The sequence below is a fragment of the Neodiprion virginianus genome, chromosome 3, assembly GCF_021901495.1.
Source record: "Neodiprion virginianus isolate iyNeoVirg1 chromosome 3, iyNeoVirg1.1, whole genome shotgun sequence".
In the NCBI taxonomy this organism is placed as follows: Eukaryota; Metazoa; Arthropoda; class Insecta; order Hymenoptera; family Diprionidae; genus Neodiprion; species Neodiprion virginianus.
Genome location: NC_060879.1, coordinates 28,910,031 through 28,925,911, shown reverse-complemented (window position 1 = coordinate 28,925,911; position 15,881 = coordinate 28,910,031). Strand labels below are relative to the sequence as shown.

Sequence of the window (15,881 nt, the reverse complement as noted above, 5' to 3'; positions counted from 1 at the left end):
TTTAATTGATATCTTGCGAACGGAATGAAAATTACTTTCTACGCAATACTTGGACCGGAGCTACTATTCAAGATGGCATTTCAAATCACTTGAATTCCATGATTCAACCATGAAAAGCTGAAAGTATAGCATTTTAAAATCTGGTTTACTTTTAGGTCTTTACTCAAGAAGAAAGTGAATATGTTTCTGTTCCTGAAAAACCGGCGGCAAAGGGGGATCAGCAGAAAAATAAGCCTCCATGGAAATGAATTCTTCAATTCAATTTTGTTGAACCACATTAATAATGTCAAATTTTGACAGTCAACTAGATATACGCATTTGTGAAATATGTAAGCATAAACGTATGCAGTACATTCTCTCATCTATGAACGAATTTTGTATCACAACGCAGCTCGCTAAAAATACGAACTTTTTAAGTAAACTGTATTTTACACTTCAATGACCAACAGATACTATATGTTCTGTAATACAACTTTGATTTTTCAGTGCGTCCGAAAGTTGGTGGTCCGTTGACCAGCTGGATAAGTTTTGATATCAATATTCTATAATTATGGACGTCAGCGACCTTCGAAAATGTAAATTGTGATTATTCATCTGAAACACATAGTAGACCAGGTATACGAGTCTCTGAATCATTTATCTCGTTCCATGGTACGCAACATGGGCACAAATCCTGAGCTCGGAAACTTCGCGTCGAAGACAACCGCCGACCGTCACGTCATACAATAATGCATACCTTTCAATCTCCTTCCTGGACTTGATTCGCATCGTAATATGTCGAATTCAAAAATACGCAAAATCGGATTGGATTTTTACAGAATTGTGCGACAAGTTCTAGATATTTAAGGTTTTTTCAGTCCCAGCTTTAGCTGAGTTACACGTGTGCTTGGCACACGTAAGCATAAGAGCACTTGGAGGGGCAACCATGTACAATATCTGAACATTTATACATGTTTATGGGTATGTAGAATATTCTACAAACGTTTGGACTATAATTTCGAACATCGAACAAAATTCTAAACCGTCAGAAACTTACTGTGAACACCGAGTCATTAGCCAACGTGGTCAAGCCTGGTTCCCGGCACTAATCAAACCAACGATCCGAATGTCCCACATTTTGCTACAGTTTACCAAAGCTAAGTACCAACGAACGTTTGCTTTCATTTTGCCATCTTAAATTATTTGTCATGTGAAATTCGTATATAGCTCCACATTGTTTTTCGCAGACCTTTGCATTAAAGAATTATATTGATGTGATGTAATGAAATCTTCGAGTGTAGAACCACCTTTTGAACTATAACTCCGAGGGACTTACGTGAGATTCAGATGTAAAAGCACCAAATAAAATAAAAAGTAAAATACATTTTTATGTATGCTGTATGCGGATAAATTATTTTGAATTTTAACGCTAAACTTATGCTCATTCATGTTCACTCTAATAGTATTATTTACGATTTGTAAACATGATAATCTAATCTTCGACCGGGTTAAACAAATAGTGCTTATACAAAGTTGTAACTTCTCCGTTATGATAACATTAGTGCTATAATTGTGAATTATTATACGTTTTATCCAAGTTTCATTTTATATCGGCCTTTCCGTTCACTTGATCATTTTGTAAACCGCTTGAACCACATTTAACGAATCGTTTTTAAAATATGTCATAATTTCTTCCTATAAATTCATTCTCAATCATTCATTGTTAACGATCAACAATCCAGTCACTTCTGGATAAAATACTTCAATAGATCCATTTAAAAGAAAAAATGGACAATACTTCCACAAATATAATTTAAATGGGTAAATGTAAATGGTCACTTTGAGAACATTTAAAATGTCAAATGCAAAATGCCGTTTACATTTTAAATGTTTATTTTAAATGAAACAATTTCGAATATGGCCCAACTGTGCCTATCCTTTATACAATTAGTTTCACGTCAACTATGTAAACAACTCTTACAATTCCGTACAAAACTATAGCGACAAGATCCCATTTACCGGCTCACCGAAAGATAACTCTTTTACATAAATTTTATTCGTGGCTCTTGTGCGGAAGCATCCCTTATTCTCAATGAATTGCAATCACCACTCGGACACATACACCTCATGCTTCCACTTCCAGAGAAGTGCTTCTATTTACATGGGGCATTCTAGGTTAATTCGATTATGGTTTCACCCGCAACCTCTTTAATTTGCTCCGCGATTTTTTATATTGTTGTTCCAACTCTGAAAAACGTTCCACTTTCTGGCAAATTCTTCCTGCCCCCTGAGCACCGTAAATGAGTATATTTTGATAGTGGTTGCCCACATTTTTGAAAATAATGGATAAGATTACATAAATTCTATCGCTGTAACTTTGAATATCCCGACCAAAATTAAAGTGGTCAAGCAAGATGGTAATTTTTAATTAATTTTTGTTATGAGTAGATGGAATGGCAATTATACCGGTTGATATTGCGAATGATATAGCTCGTGTATTAGATCATGGCCAAGTAATTCGAGACTTAGCAGCCTTGAGAACGAGCAAGTTCACTGATTTCATGACTAGATCAGAATTATATAATCTATTTGATTTGATGTAATATGGTTTTCTTCTTGGCGACAATTTGTATTTGTAGTTGTGCTATAACGTAAAAGAATAAGTATGTAATTCGAATATTTGAATGATCTATGTGTGCACCCACACGGGAGCGACTTTTTTCGATTTTGCACGCATGTGAAATGGCCTTCAAGCCAGTGTAGGTCAGCTATCATATTTTTATGTTATCTCACATGTAAATCCAATCTCATCAAACTACTTAATGATAGAATTTGTTTATAAATATATCTGTGATTTCCGTGCACGTATTTTGAGAAGAGGTTCCTAACTCGGGCTGGGCTCTTTCCCGAGCATCACTTGGTGACAAACAGTAATCATGTCTAAACGTACGATTGGCTCGCGCTCGTGCTGTTACATAGCAGCCGCGTGTCTGCTGGTGGCTCTTTTGCTAATCGCTTTCCTGACAATCTTTGGTGTTATTCCAATTAAAAATGGGGACATTCCCGCTGGCGAGGATTGGATGCGTCCGGAAACGACGATAACTCAAGGAAGACTCAGAGGTATAAATATGGCCACACACCTTGGCAGAAGATTCGCTGCCTTCATTGGAGTTCCGTTTGCCGAGCCACCGATTGGAGATCTCAGGTTTGTAGGAGTAATTCAGAGTTACAAGTCACCTATCGCTGCACAGGCGGTGCAGAAAACGTTGCCCGGACACCCGGACGGAGATAAAATCTCAACTCGCCGATTCGGAGCCTGAACGACGTTAGCTGCGTTACAATTTCTGCGAGCTATCGCTCAGGACTTCACCGCCAAGCTAGGAGTTTGAACTCAAGTCCTCCCCTTCCGAAGTCTGGCACGTTAGGAACTACGCTGTTACTTACAGCAGTAATATACGGTATCCATAGTAAACTGATACCGGTACTTATGATGATGATGTAATTGATTGGGCAAACTTTGGTTCATATCATCCAAAGATACAAGTAGTTAATATACATCAACACGAGTTGATAATGCAGTGAGGACTTCTCACCCTCCCGAGCTCATACCGTGCATTTTTTTCTTGTTCAAAATGCATGGTATGAGCTCGGGAGGGTGAAGAGACCTCACTTTATTGATAAGATTTTTTACTCTTAGTAAGAAGATGTTGTCTAACCAAATAAACAATCAAGGAGGCGTGTATATGTACTGAAATCACATTGTTTAGCCCACATTTACGTACTTTGCTTTTACACATCTCGATTGCTTTGAGAGTCCGCTAAACCATCGGTAATATCAGCTCTCGACGGATTTTCTTTGGGTTGATTTGCATTGACCACAACTCGTGGCACTAAAATACATAATTGAATGTATTCCAGAGAATAACATGTTCTAAATCTACGACGAAGAATTGGCGGAATTGTCTAGCCTCATGCTGGCCGAAAAATCAACTGTCATTGGAAGTTTAATCGTCACAAAAATACGGAAACATTAATTTCTCCAATTATTCCAATCCAGGTTCAAACAAGCCGTACCGGCGGGTCCTTGGAACGGGACTCTAGATACCGACCGCATGCCTAACGCATGTATTCAGAACGAGGAAAAGCTCATGGGGGATGAGGACTGCCTCTATCTCAATGTCTATACGCCGCAGGTATATCGCAATCGTATTGACTATATTTTGATACCTGGAAGAAGTTATAGTTTTACCATCAGCGTTTCAAATTTTTTATCTTGAAAAATGTACTAGCCGTACCAAGAGATTCAAGGATTTTCAATTGAAAGTACAGACATTTTGAAATTCACTTGATTTCAGTACCGAAACACCAGTTTAGGCTATCGTCTGATTCAACAGCAAACAAGTTTAGCTCTATTCATTTTACATAGGATTCGAGTACTGCCAAATAAATTGAGGCAATGTAGAATTGATTTTATTGTTCAGGCTTTGTTTTGGTTCGTGCACCACCCTTTTGTTGGTAGACTTGTTTTATTTCAGTGGCACCTTCATTGCTTCAGAAATCAAACTTTCGCTCACAGATGTTTGAATATTATAGCGTGTGTCGGACGTGCGGATGGGCGATATCATACACATCAGTGGTGATATCTGATTCGTGTGATTACAGCGCACGCTTATTCATTAGAAATCGCCCACTTTCCGCACTAGTAACGCAATATACTAATTGTTACACAGCTGGGTATAAAATACAGCATATTTTTAGTTCTTTAGATTGGATAAGAAATCTCTGTGATTACATCGTGAAGGTTGATTTCGAGAAATAAACAGATCCTCAATCATTTGAATTTGTTCAACCATACCTACAGTTCTTTATCGTACTCGAAATATTTTGGTTCGGACAACGCTAGAGAAACTGAAAATTTAAAATCTCATTGGAAAATTTTCTACGGAGTTCAAACCTCTTATATCATCTTCTTTTTTGCACACAATGAATCAAACTGTTGTGCAAGATTACCCCCCAAAATCGAAGTCATGAAGTTTTCGTCCATCGATCTTGGTTTCACCTCGCTGTTCCTAGCTCCTTAGGCTGCGTACAGACTAGAGCATTTTTGCGCGCAATATACTCAAGTTTGGACGTGGGTTCCGTAATGCACGTTTATGCTGTCAGCCTGCAACATTGCGATATACGTATAGAAGAAATCAGTGAATGAAGTGCAAAAAACAAGTGTTTTCTCTTTATGATACATAGTTTATAGTTTATTGTTGGTGCATCTATTTGGTTTGCTATCACTTCTCAATTTATCAGATGAAGAATTGAACAAGGCGGGTGCACGGTGATTATTCAGAATCACGGTATACGGTCGGCTCACATTAATGAATTCTGAAATGAAAAAGCAAATAATTACTTTTTTACCAATCTACCGCATAGGTTCCTAGTAGCCAAAACGCTACGTTACTGCCAGTGATGGTGTACATCTATGGTGGACAATTCAAGTTTGGAACGAGCACTCCTGACCGATGGAGTCCAGAATTTCTTCTTAATAAGGACGTGGTTCTCGTAGTTCCGAACTATCGTTTCGGAATACTCGGATTTTTGAGTACCGGCGACGAAGTGTCGCCTGGAAATAATTTACTAAAAGATATAGTTGAAGCTTTGAGATGGACCCAACGAAACATCAAGTATTTCGGTGGTGATCCAAATAAAGTAACGCTCTTCGGTGGAAGTTCAGGCGCCGCCTGCGTTCGCCTTTTAACCTTATCTCCTTTAACAAAAGGTGAGCAGAGTTGCTCAGTTGAATTGAAATACACCTATAGTATTTAGTGATCATCTTTCGGTGGTAAATGTACCCAACTTAATAAGCGAAACTAATGCTTTTAATTGTACGAGAGATCAATAATGGCATTGAATTAGTTTTCACTAAAAAGATATTAAATACTTGGCATGTCAACTTGACGAATAGCTGCACACTTTTTTCAGGACTCTTTCACCAATTCATGACACACAGTATACCGGAAGTCTATCCTCCTGTTCCTGAACCGTATTCGGTGGCCGCCACGCGTGCCACGAAGTTGGGCGAATATCTTGGTTGTCCAACCAACACGTCAACCACCCTTGTTAACTGTCTGAGGACTTTCAATGGGTCATACTTGTACGAAACAGACGTGCTGTTGAAGGATGAAAGGACGGCCAGGCCTATTGTTTGGTATCCTGTAGTCGAACCTGACGTAGATGGTGCACTTTTTACGGATACTCCAGCGAATATCATTGCCAATGGAGAACAGCATGATTTGCCGTGGGTGGCCCTTTTAACTAAGGAAGAAGGAATTGTTACAACTGCAGGCAAGTATGGGTGGATCAACGTGAAGTAACGAATATTCATATAGGTGTCTATATCGCACACAGATGTCAGGTAACATACCAGGCTCTGCATATTTCAAGAAACTTTATCGGTAGTTATTTTTTCTCGGTGAATGATTTTTTCTAAAACTTGCACTTGTTCTTTATTTCAGTGTACTATAATAGGCCGGACTTGTTCCAGCAATTTTTAGACAACGTTGACTCTCACCTAATCAGCCTCTTGAGACACGACGTTTGGTCAGCCGATGTCGATGCCCAAACTGCCGCTCTAAAGTCTCGTTACTTGAACGATCTAACTGCAGACAGAAAATTGGTGAGAACTGGAACAACTGACGACAGAAGTTCAAGTTCCATCAATTATGGCATGTTTGATGTTGCTTTCAGCTACTACACAATTTGACTGACATCATGACCGATTACGAGTTTACCTACTTTAATTACAACGAGGTCAAACAACGTGCAAACAACCCTGCTTACCAGAGTCCCGTATACTTTTGCACTTTTGACTACCGAGGCACTTTCAGCTACAGCTATAAGTTTAGTGGTGGTAACACGGAGAATTGGGGCGCGGTGCACGGAGACGAGCTGCTTTACCTCATTCCTGGACCAAAGGAAATGTTTGCGTCACCAGGCTCTGAATATACTGAGACTGATGTGAAAGTGGCTGACGCTATGGTGGAGCTATGGACATCGTTTGCTATCAATGGGTGAGTATCAGGCTATGAATAGATAAAAGACATCACGTCACAACCGCTTGTGTATCGACAATATTTGACGATATAACACATTTTCAGGTTGCCGACTACTGTAGCTCTCAATGACAACGCGATTTGGGAACCATTCTCATCAGACGAAAAATATCTTCAGATCGGTAATGACAGCGATCCTGGAATTCAGGTTAAAAGTGGTTTTCACGAAGAGCGAATGCAGTTTTGGGAAAATTTCTTTGTTGCTAAAAAGTAGATTTAGTTTGAACTGCGGTTCCCAATCAGAATTCGTATTCTCTGTTTTAAAATAGTTTTTTGTGACTTGCCCGTCGACGAAAGTGAAAGAGATGTGGGAATAAATATTTGATGCCTATCTTAGAACGCAATGTACAGAATTTAGTTTCAATACCTGATAATGATAATATTATCACACAATGCGTAATCGCACTTGATTTTTCATTGATCCATCACCCACATGTCGTACATACAACGTTCGGTATCATTGTCAGTGTTCCATCGAGTAATATCAACCTGTGCCCTGGGATGTCTATTTGTGGCATTGAAAGTATGGCTCGATCGTTTTCAATGATAGTGAGCATCGATTTTATTCAAGGTTTTTGAATTCGTGTCTGAAAAAAGGATTACCATGTCAGTGATACGAGTTTGTTAAATTTTTGAATTTGCTCTGAAATAAGCTTAAACGTATTTGGAATATTAAAATAATGAAACGATTAGTCAAACTTACAGCGCGCTCTCTGTCGCAAATCTGCAAGACTGATGCCCAGCGGTTTCCGTCAGTTACTGCCAGCAGTGCACAGCGAGTTAGTCGGAAAATTTTACGTATAATACTCGATGCTGTTCTCTTACGCGGATGGCGTGAGTACTGTTAGCATTGCGTGACACAATTAATACCATAGTCAATTACTATGTGCAGGCATAAGGAGAATGGGTGCAATATTAAGGGGAGCTAACCCGCCTCAAATCAGCTCTGTGAAATAACGATGTGGAAAGGTTACTGATTGTTTTAAAAATACTAAGTATTTCGAAGTTCAACTTCGCGAAAGCTCAATATGTTTAGAACATTTCTTCATTGTTTTCACAATTGCGACTTTTTTCAAATGAATAAGGTACCAAGAAATCTAGGCGAGAGATTGTTGGAAATAGTCTCCAAAATACGTGATAATATCAGTAACCCGTAGTATCGAAAATTATAAGAGTTGAAGGGTTTTTGGCAAACAAGAAGAACACTCGAAAAACAGTGTTTGTGGCATAATTCAACGGTGCAAACTATTGTTTGTACGTTTTTATTGAAAAAAAAATAATTCAAAATCTTAATATTAGGACGTGAGCGTGATCACATTTTAGAAGTCGCTCGACTGAGTGTCGGCTGAACTAGCTGGTAATTGTTTTTATTAGTTTTAGTGCCAATGTCATGTACTGAATTCTTCGCCCCGCAGATAGAAGTGCAGAACATGACGACCTTGCAGGGAATTGTTTATTTATGTAGTTTACGTATCACGAAGCGTTATACTGTAATCTATGTAGTACGTAAATCTGTTTTCTCACATTTTCGATCTATGAGAAGAAATACTAAGTATCAATTTGTCATCGGCCGTGTTGGTATAACGTAAAAAAAAGGGTGTGAATCCAACAGGTGAATTAATTGCCATGTGTATCCAATTTTACGAAAGTATGCCAAATTCCAATAAATCGAAGTTCTTCAGAAGTCACGCCCGAACGTTCCAATATTAATATTTTGGATATTTTTGTGGTAAAAGCATACAAACAATAGTTCATATTTGTTACGGGCAAAACCAGCTCGAGGACGAATTTAGTCGTCGTTTACGTCCATATGGAGACGCCTTCTTTGATTATCACTTAATGGTCAGAAAACTAGTTTTGTTTATACAAAGGTCCCTTGAGGGGAGCGTCAACCGCGGAGAGTGGTGGCAAGCAACTAACGTGTCACATTGGGTGACTTAAGGGTCGTACGCCACGTAAGCAGACGAGGAAGATAACGGGCTGTTGCAGAGGCATTGGCATAACCCCATGGCATGAGGTGGATTGTGAAGGTGGGCTCGCTTGGGAAACATCGGATAGTAGCGGGAACAGACAACTAAGCACATGCGCCGAGGACAGCAGAGCGCATGCGCCGACGATGGGCGAGCAACCGGGAGAAAGAAGAGGGGGAAGAAGCCTAAGGCCAACAGCGGCAGCGGCAATTTCAGTCTCAGTTTTGGTTCACACTTTGTACTACGCACAAGGGAAGCCTCCCCAAATAAAGAGAATACACTGCCAACCTAACATTTTCGTCTCGCTGACTCGCTCTTCCTCCACCCACGTACTCCGTCTTACTCGTGGGCAGGTCGTGCGAATAACAATATTGTTAAATCATGTCAAAACACCGTTCTTCGAATTTTTTTGCTTGCCAAAAACCCATCAACTCGTACAATTTTCAATACTCTGGTTACCGATTTTTTTGCGTTTTCGGGAGAATATTTCGAACAACCTCTCGTTCGGATTTCTAGGTACCTCCTTCATTTCAAAAATAGCAATGCTTAGAAGAATAATGAAATATTCGAAAAATGTTAAGATCTAGCCATGCAAGTGATCGTTCCAAGTGGCCTGGATACTGTGTTTAATAGAAGACTTAATCGTCAGACACTGAACCCGTCGCATGGGACAGCCGTGCAACATATTTTCGTTGTTTAAATTCAGTCAAACACAACCCCGTTAGGTGAATTAGCAGTACTATGCAATCCGATGTTTACATGATCCTGAAATTGATCGAGGTCACTTGAACGGTTTCGATCCACCAATCGCAATGACTCTGTTGTGTCGGAGCATAAAGCTATCGTTTCTAGTACGTTTACTTCATCAGCCGACTATTTTGTTCATCAGTATAAAGTAATCAAGAAATACTCCTGCTCATACACTATTAATCGTTCTAATGAATTATCTGTGTCTAATCAAAACTTACAGCGCAAACAAGACTACATAATAAGATGTTCAAACTGCATAATCATTTCTATAAAAGAAACAATGTAAGAAGAAATCCAATTAAGAGTAATATTTATTACGCAGAACACAACTGTGAGCATAAGGGGTTAAAGCACAATTTAACTATGTAATTTTGATAGTAGCAGCTTTAATGATAATTGGAAACGCTGAATAGAGAGTTCCCGTCCTTTTTTGTACTGGGTGTTTTAAATTTTTACGTCTAATCAAACAATATTTACCGCCAATGAGTCAGGGACGATTAGACGGACTGTACAGTATATCGATTGATTACGATGTTGCTAATGAACCAGATCTTGACAGAGTAATTCAGGATGTCACAGTTTTGAAAGCGGGAAGGTTCACATGATTACGACTACACCATAATTACATAATCTGTTCGTGTTATTGTGAAATCCTCTTATTTTTAGCAATCATTTGTACCTTTGATTATCATATAACTTGAGTGAATAATAACGGGAATTAAATATTTGATTGTTCTATGTGTGCACTTATATGGGCGCGGCTTTGTATGACTTGACACGCATGAAAAATGGCCTTCGAACCGGCGCTGCTCGGCTTTATTATTCTGTTATCTCACATGTAAATCCAATGTCATCAAACTACTTAATAACAAAACATACATTATAAAATTTGTATATACACTTGATTTTATTGGACCACTTGACAAGGTGGATTTAATTCCTGTCCGCATTATATGTTGAGATTAGGTTGCGAATTAAATTCAAGGCGTTGCTACCAAACTACATTGTCTCTAATTATGACAGGACATCTTTTCTTCTCGCAAGATAAAATGACTCAGACTGGTCTCTTTGGCGAGCATCACTTAGTGACAGACAGTAACCATGGCTATACGTACGATTGGCTCGCGCTCGTGCTGTTATATAGCAGCCGCGTGTCTGCTGGTGGCTCTTTTGCTAATCGCTTTCCTGACAATCTTTGGTGTTATTCCAATTAAAAATGGGGACATTCCCGCTGGCGAGGATTGGATGCGTCCGGAAACGACGATAACTCAAGGAAGACTCAGAGGTATAAATATGGCCACACACCTTGGCAGAAGATTCGCTGCCTTCATTGGAGTTCCGTTTGCCGAGCCACCGATTGGAGATCTCAGGTTTGTAGGAGTAATACAGAGTTACAAGTCACTTATCGCTGCATAGGCGGTGCAGAAAACGTTGCCCGGACACCCGGACGGAGATAAAACCTCAACTCGCCGATTCGGAGCCTGAACGACGTTACCTGCGTTACAATTTCTGCGAGCTATCGCTCAGGACCTCACCGACAAGCTGGGAATTTGAACTCAAGTCCTCCCCTTCCGAAGTCTCGCGCGTTACGAACTACGCTACTACTTACAGTAGTAATATACGGTATCCAGTGGACTGTTTCAAAATAAATCGATAACTTTTTTTTTTTGCTTTACACAATCTTCAACTATACTTGAACATCAAAAAATAATCCTCGCGAAAGGAGAGGCCTGTCCTTCAAAATTTAGAGGTGTCTCATCGGACTTTTGTCTTTTTTTACTTCGTTAATACGTAAATAATTGATTTGCATGGATGGAACAAACGTTTTTCTTGTCTTAAAATGATAAATATATTGCAAACTTATGTATAAATACCGAATATACTAGAAAAAACATTTACAACAACAACAAAATACATTCATTGATACGCTGTGACAATAATCATTTTCGGCTACAAAAAACTTGACTTATTGCAATTGGGGTATTTTTTTTCTATGGTCTTGAAATATTTGGATAAAAAAGACAAAAGTCCGATGAGATAAATCTAAATCTTGAAGGACTGGCCCCTCCTTTCGCGAGGATTATTTCTTGATGACCAAGTATAATTTGAGATTGCGTAAAGCAAAAAAAAAAAATTATCGATTTATTTTGATACAGTCTAGTATGCATAGTAAACTGATACCGGTACTTATGATGATAATGTAATTGATTGGGCAAATTTTGGTTCATATCATCCAAAGATACAAGCTAAGGTTAACATACATCAACACGAGTTGATAATGCAGTGAGGACTTCTCACCATCCCGAGCTCATACCGTGCATTTTTTTCCTGTTCCAAATGCATGGTATGAGCTCGGGAGGGTGAAGAGACCTCACTTCATTGATAAGATTTTTTTCTCTTAGTAAGAAGATATTGTCTGACCAAATAAAAAATTAAGGATCCGTGTATATGTACTGAAATCACATTGTTTCGCCCACATTTACGTACTTTGCTTTTACACATCTCGATTGCTTTGAGAGTCCGCTTAACCATCGGTAATATCAGCTCTCGACGGATTTTCTTCGGGTTGATTTGCATTGATCACAACTCGTGGCACTAAAATACATAATTGAATGTACTCCAGAGAATAACATGTTCTAAATCTACGACGAAAAATTGGCGGAATCGTCTAGCCTCGTGCTGGCCGAAAAATCAACTGTCATTGGGAGTTTAATCGTCACAAAAATACGGAAACATTAATTTCTCCAATTATTCCAATCCAGGTTTAAACAAGCCGTACCGGCGGGTCCTTGGAACGGGACTCTAGATACCGGCCGCATGCCTAACGCATGCATTCAGGGAATGAACGAGCTTCAGAAGGAGACAAAGCTCACGGGGGATGAGGACTGCCTCTATCTCAATGTCTATACGCCGCGGGTATATCGCAATCGTATTGAATATATTTTGATAGCTGGAGGAAGTTATAGTTTAACCATCATCTCTTCAAATTTTTTATCTCGCGAAATGTACTAGTCATACCAAGAGATTTAACGATTTTCAATTCAAAGTACAGACATTTTGAAATTCATTTGATTTCAGTACCGTAACACCAGTTAAGGCTATCGTCTGATTCAACAGCAAACAAGTTTAGCTCTGTTCATTTTACATAGGATTCGAGTACTGCCACACCTATTCAGGCAATGTGGAATTGATTTCACTGTTCAGCTTTGTTTTGATTCGTACACCAGCCTTTTGTTGGTAGATTTTTTTTTATGTCAGTGGCACCTTCATTGCTTCACAAATAAAACTTTCGCTCACAGATCTTTTAAGATTATAGCGTGTGTCGGACGCGCGGATGGGCGATTTCATGTACATCAGTGGCGTTATCTGATCCGTGTGATTACAGCGCACGCTTATTCATTAGAAATCGCCCACTTTCCGCACTAGTAACGCAATATACTAATTGTCACACAGCTGGGTATAAAATACAGCATATTTTTAGTGCTTTAGATTGGATAAATCTCTGTGATTACATCGTGAAGGTTGATTTCGAAAAATAAACAGATCCTTAATCATTTGAATTTGTTCAACCATACCTACAGTTCTTTATCGTACTCGAAATATTTTGGTTCGGACAACGCTAGAGAAACTGAAAGTTTAGATCTCATTGGAAAATTTGCGCGCAATACACTCAAGTTTGGAAGTGGGTTCAGAAATGCACGTTTATGCTGTCAGCCTGCAGCATTGCGATATACGTATAAAAGAAATCCCTAAATGAAGTGCAAAAAACAAGTGTTTTCTCTTTATGATACATAGTTTATAGTTTATTGTTGGTGCATCTATTTGGTTTGCTACCACTTCTCAATTTATCACATGAAGAATTGAATAAGACGGGTTCACGGAGATTATTCAGAATCACGGTCTACGGTCGGCTTAGATTAATTAATTCTCAAATGAAAAAGCAAATAATTACTTTTTTACTATTTCTACCGCACAGCTTCCTAGTAGCCAGAATGCTACGTTACTGCCAGTGATGGTCTTCATCTATGGTGGACAATTCACGTATGGAATGAGCACTCCTGACCAACACAGTCCAGAATTTCTTCTTAATAAGGACGTGGTTCTCGTAGTTCCGAACTATCGTTTGGGAATACTAGGATTTTTGAGTACCGGCGACGAAGTATCGCCGGGAAATAATTTACTCAAAGATATAGCTGAAGCTTTGAGATGGATTCAACGAAACATCAAGTATTTCGGTGGTGATCCAAATAAAGTAACGCTCTTCGGTGGAAGTTCAGGCGCCACCTGCGTTCGCCTTTTAACCTTATCTCCTTTAACAAAAGGTGAGCAGAGTTGCTTAGTTGTATTTAAATATACCTCTGGTATTTAATGATTATCTTCCGGTGGTGAATGTGCCCGAGTTATTGTTACTACAGCGAAGCTGATACTTTTAATTGTAAGAGAGATCAATAATGGCATTGAATTAGTTTCCACTAAATAGATATTAAATACTTGGCATTTCAACTTGACGAATAACCGCACACTGTTTTCAGGACTCTTTCACCAATTCATGACACACAGTACACCGCAACTCTATCCTCCTGTTCCTGAACCATATACGGTGGCCGCCACTCGAGCCACGAAGTTGGGCGAATATCTTGGTTGTCCAACCAACACGTCAACCACCCTTGTTAACTGTCTGAGGACTTTCAATGGGTCATACTTGTACGATACAGACGTGCTGTTAAAGGATGAAAGAACGGCCAGGCCTACTGTTTGGTATCCTGTAGTCGAACCTGACGTAGAAGGTGCACTTTTCACGGATACTCCAGGGAATATCATTGCCAATGGAAAACAGCACGATTTGCCGTGGGTGGCCCTTGTAACTAAGGAAGAAGGAATTGTTGTAACTGCAGGCAAGTGTGGGTGGATCAACGTGAAGTAACGAATATTCTTATAGGTGTCTATATCGCACACAGATGTCAGGTAACATACCAGGCTCTGCATATTTGAAGAAACTTTATCGGTAGTCATTTTTTCTGAAACTTGTACTTGTTCTTCATTTCAGTGTACTATGATGAGCCAGACTTGTTCCAGCAATTTTTAGACAACGTTGACTCTCACCTAATCAGCTTCTTGAGACACGACGTTTGGTCAGCCGATGTCGATGCCCAAACTGCCGCTCTTAAGTCTCGTTACTTGAACGATCTAACTGCAGACAGAAAATTGGTGAGAACTGGAACAACTGACGACAGAAGTTCAAGTTCCATCAATTATGGCATGTTTGATGTTGCTTTCAGCTACTACACAATTTGACTGACATCATAACCGATTACGAGTTTACCTACTTCAATTACAACGAGGTCAGACAACGTGCAAACAACTCTGCTTACAAGAGTCCCGTATACTTTTGCACTTTTGACTACCGAGACAGTTTCAGCTATACCTATAAGTTTACTGGTAGTAACCCGGAGAATTTGGGCCCGACGCACGGAGATGAGTTTATTTACCTCCTTCCTGGACCACGGGAAATGTTTGGGCCACCAGGCTCTGAATATAGTGAGACCGATTTGAAAATGCTCGACGCTATGGTGGAGCTATGGACATCGTTTGCTACCAATGGGTGAGTATCAGGCTATGAATAGATAAAAGACATCACGTCACAACCGCTTGTGTATCGACTATATTTGACGATGCAACACATTTTCAGGTTGCCGACTACTGCAGCTCTCAATGACAACGCGATTTGGGAACCATTTTCATCAGACGAAAAATATCTTCAGATCGGTAATGGCAGCGATCCTGGAATTCAGCTTAAAAGTGGTTTTAACGAAGAGCGAATGCAGTTTTGGGAAAATTTCTTTGCTGCTAAAAAGTAGATTTAGTTTGAACTGCGGTTCCCAATCAGAATTCGTATTCTCTGTTTTAAAATAGTCTTTTGTGACTTGCCCGTCAGGGAAAGTGAAAGAGATGTAGGAATAAATATTTGATGCCTATCTTTGAACGCATTGTACAGAATTTAGTTTCAATACCTGATAATGATAATATTATCACATAATCCGTATTCGCACATGATTTTTCATGGATCCATCACCCACAT

The 15,881-nt window shown here is 39.3% G+C and overlaps 3 protein-coding genes and 1 long non-coding RNA gene across 6 annotated transcripts in view; 3 read left to right on the top strand and 1 right to left on the bottom strand.

Moving 5' to 3' along the window:
• Positions 1-1,326, top strand: part of LOC124299737 (serine/threonine-protein kinase dst2-like) — a 77,938-nt gene extending 76,612 nt beyond the window's left edge. For 2 of the 3 annotated variants that reach the window (XM_046753051.1, XM_046753053.1), the window contains one exon: positions 156-421. In XM_046753051.1, the coding sequence (XP_046609007.1) occupies positions 156-248 (93 nt within the window). In that variant the 3' untranslated portion in view covers positions 249-421. Of the gene's footprint in view, positions 1-155; positions 422-486 lie in introns of those variants that run through there. The other variant, XR_006907055.1, reaches the window with a different exon arrangement.
• A 1,453-nt stretch (positions 1,327-2,779) lies between these two features.
• On the top strand, positions 2,780-7,403 carry LOC124299749 (carboxylesterase 4A-like). Its single transcript, XM_046753085.1, has 7 exons — positions 2,780-3,184; positions 4,037-4,172; positions 5,404-5,749; positions 5,953-6,315; positions 6,486-6,646; positions 6,718-7,040; positions 7,128-7,403. The coding sequence occupies exons 1-7, from the start codon at positions 2,916-2,918 to the stop codon at positions 7,294-7,296; spliced, it is 1,767 nt and encodes a 588-aa protein (XP_046609041.1). The 5' UTR covers positions 2,780-2,915; the 3' UTR covers positions 7,297-7,403.
• On the bottom strand, positions 5,171-8,992 carry LOC124299780 (uncharacterized). Its single transcript, XR_006907061.1, has 3 exons — positions 7,786-8,992; positions 7,450-7,669; positions 5,171-5,355 (listed from the first exon to the last, which is right to left on the bottom strand). It is a non-coding gene; the product is annotated as an uncharacterized LOC124299780 (long non-coding RNA).
• LOC124299745 (esterase E4-like) lies at positions 8,993-15,785 on the top strand. Its single transcript, XM_046753079.1, has 7 exons — positions 8,993-11,172; positions 12,565-12,718; positions 13,779-14,124; positions 14,335-14,697; positions 14,850-15,010; positions 15,082-15,404; positions 15,492-15,785. The coding sequence occupies exons 1-7, from the start codon at positions 10,904-10,906 to the stop codon at positions 15,658-15,660; spliced, it is 1,785 nt and encodes a 594-aa protein (XP_046609035.1). The 5' UTR covers positions 8,993-10,903; the 3' UTR covers positions 15,661-15,785.
• The last annotated feature ends 96 nt before the right edge of the window (positions 15,786-15,881 follow it).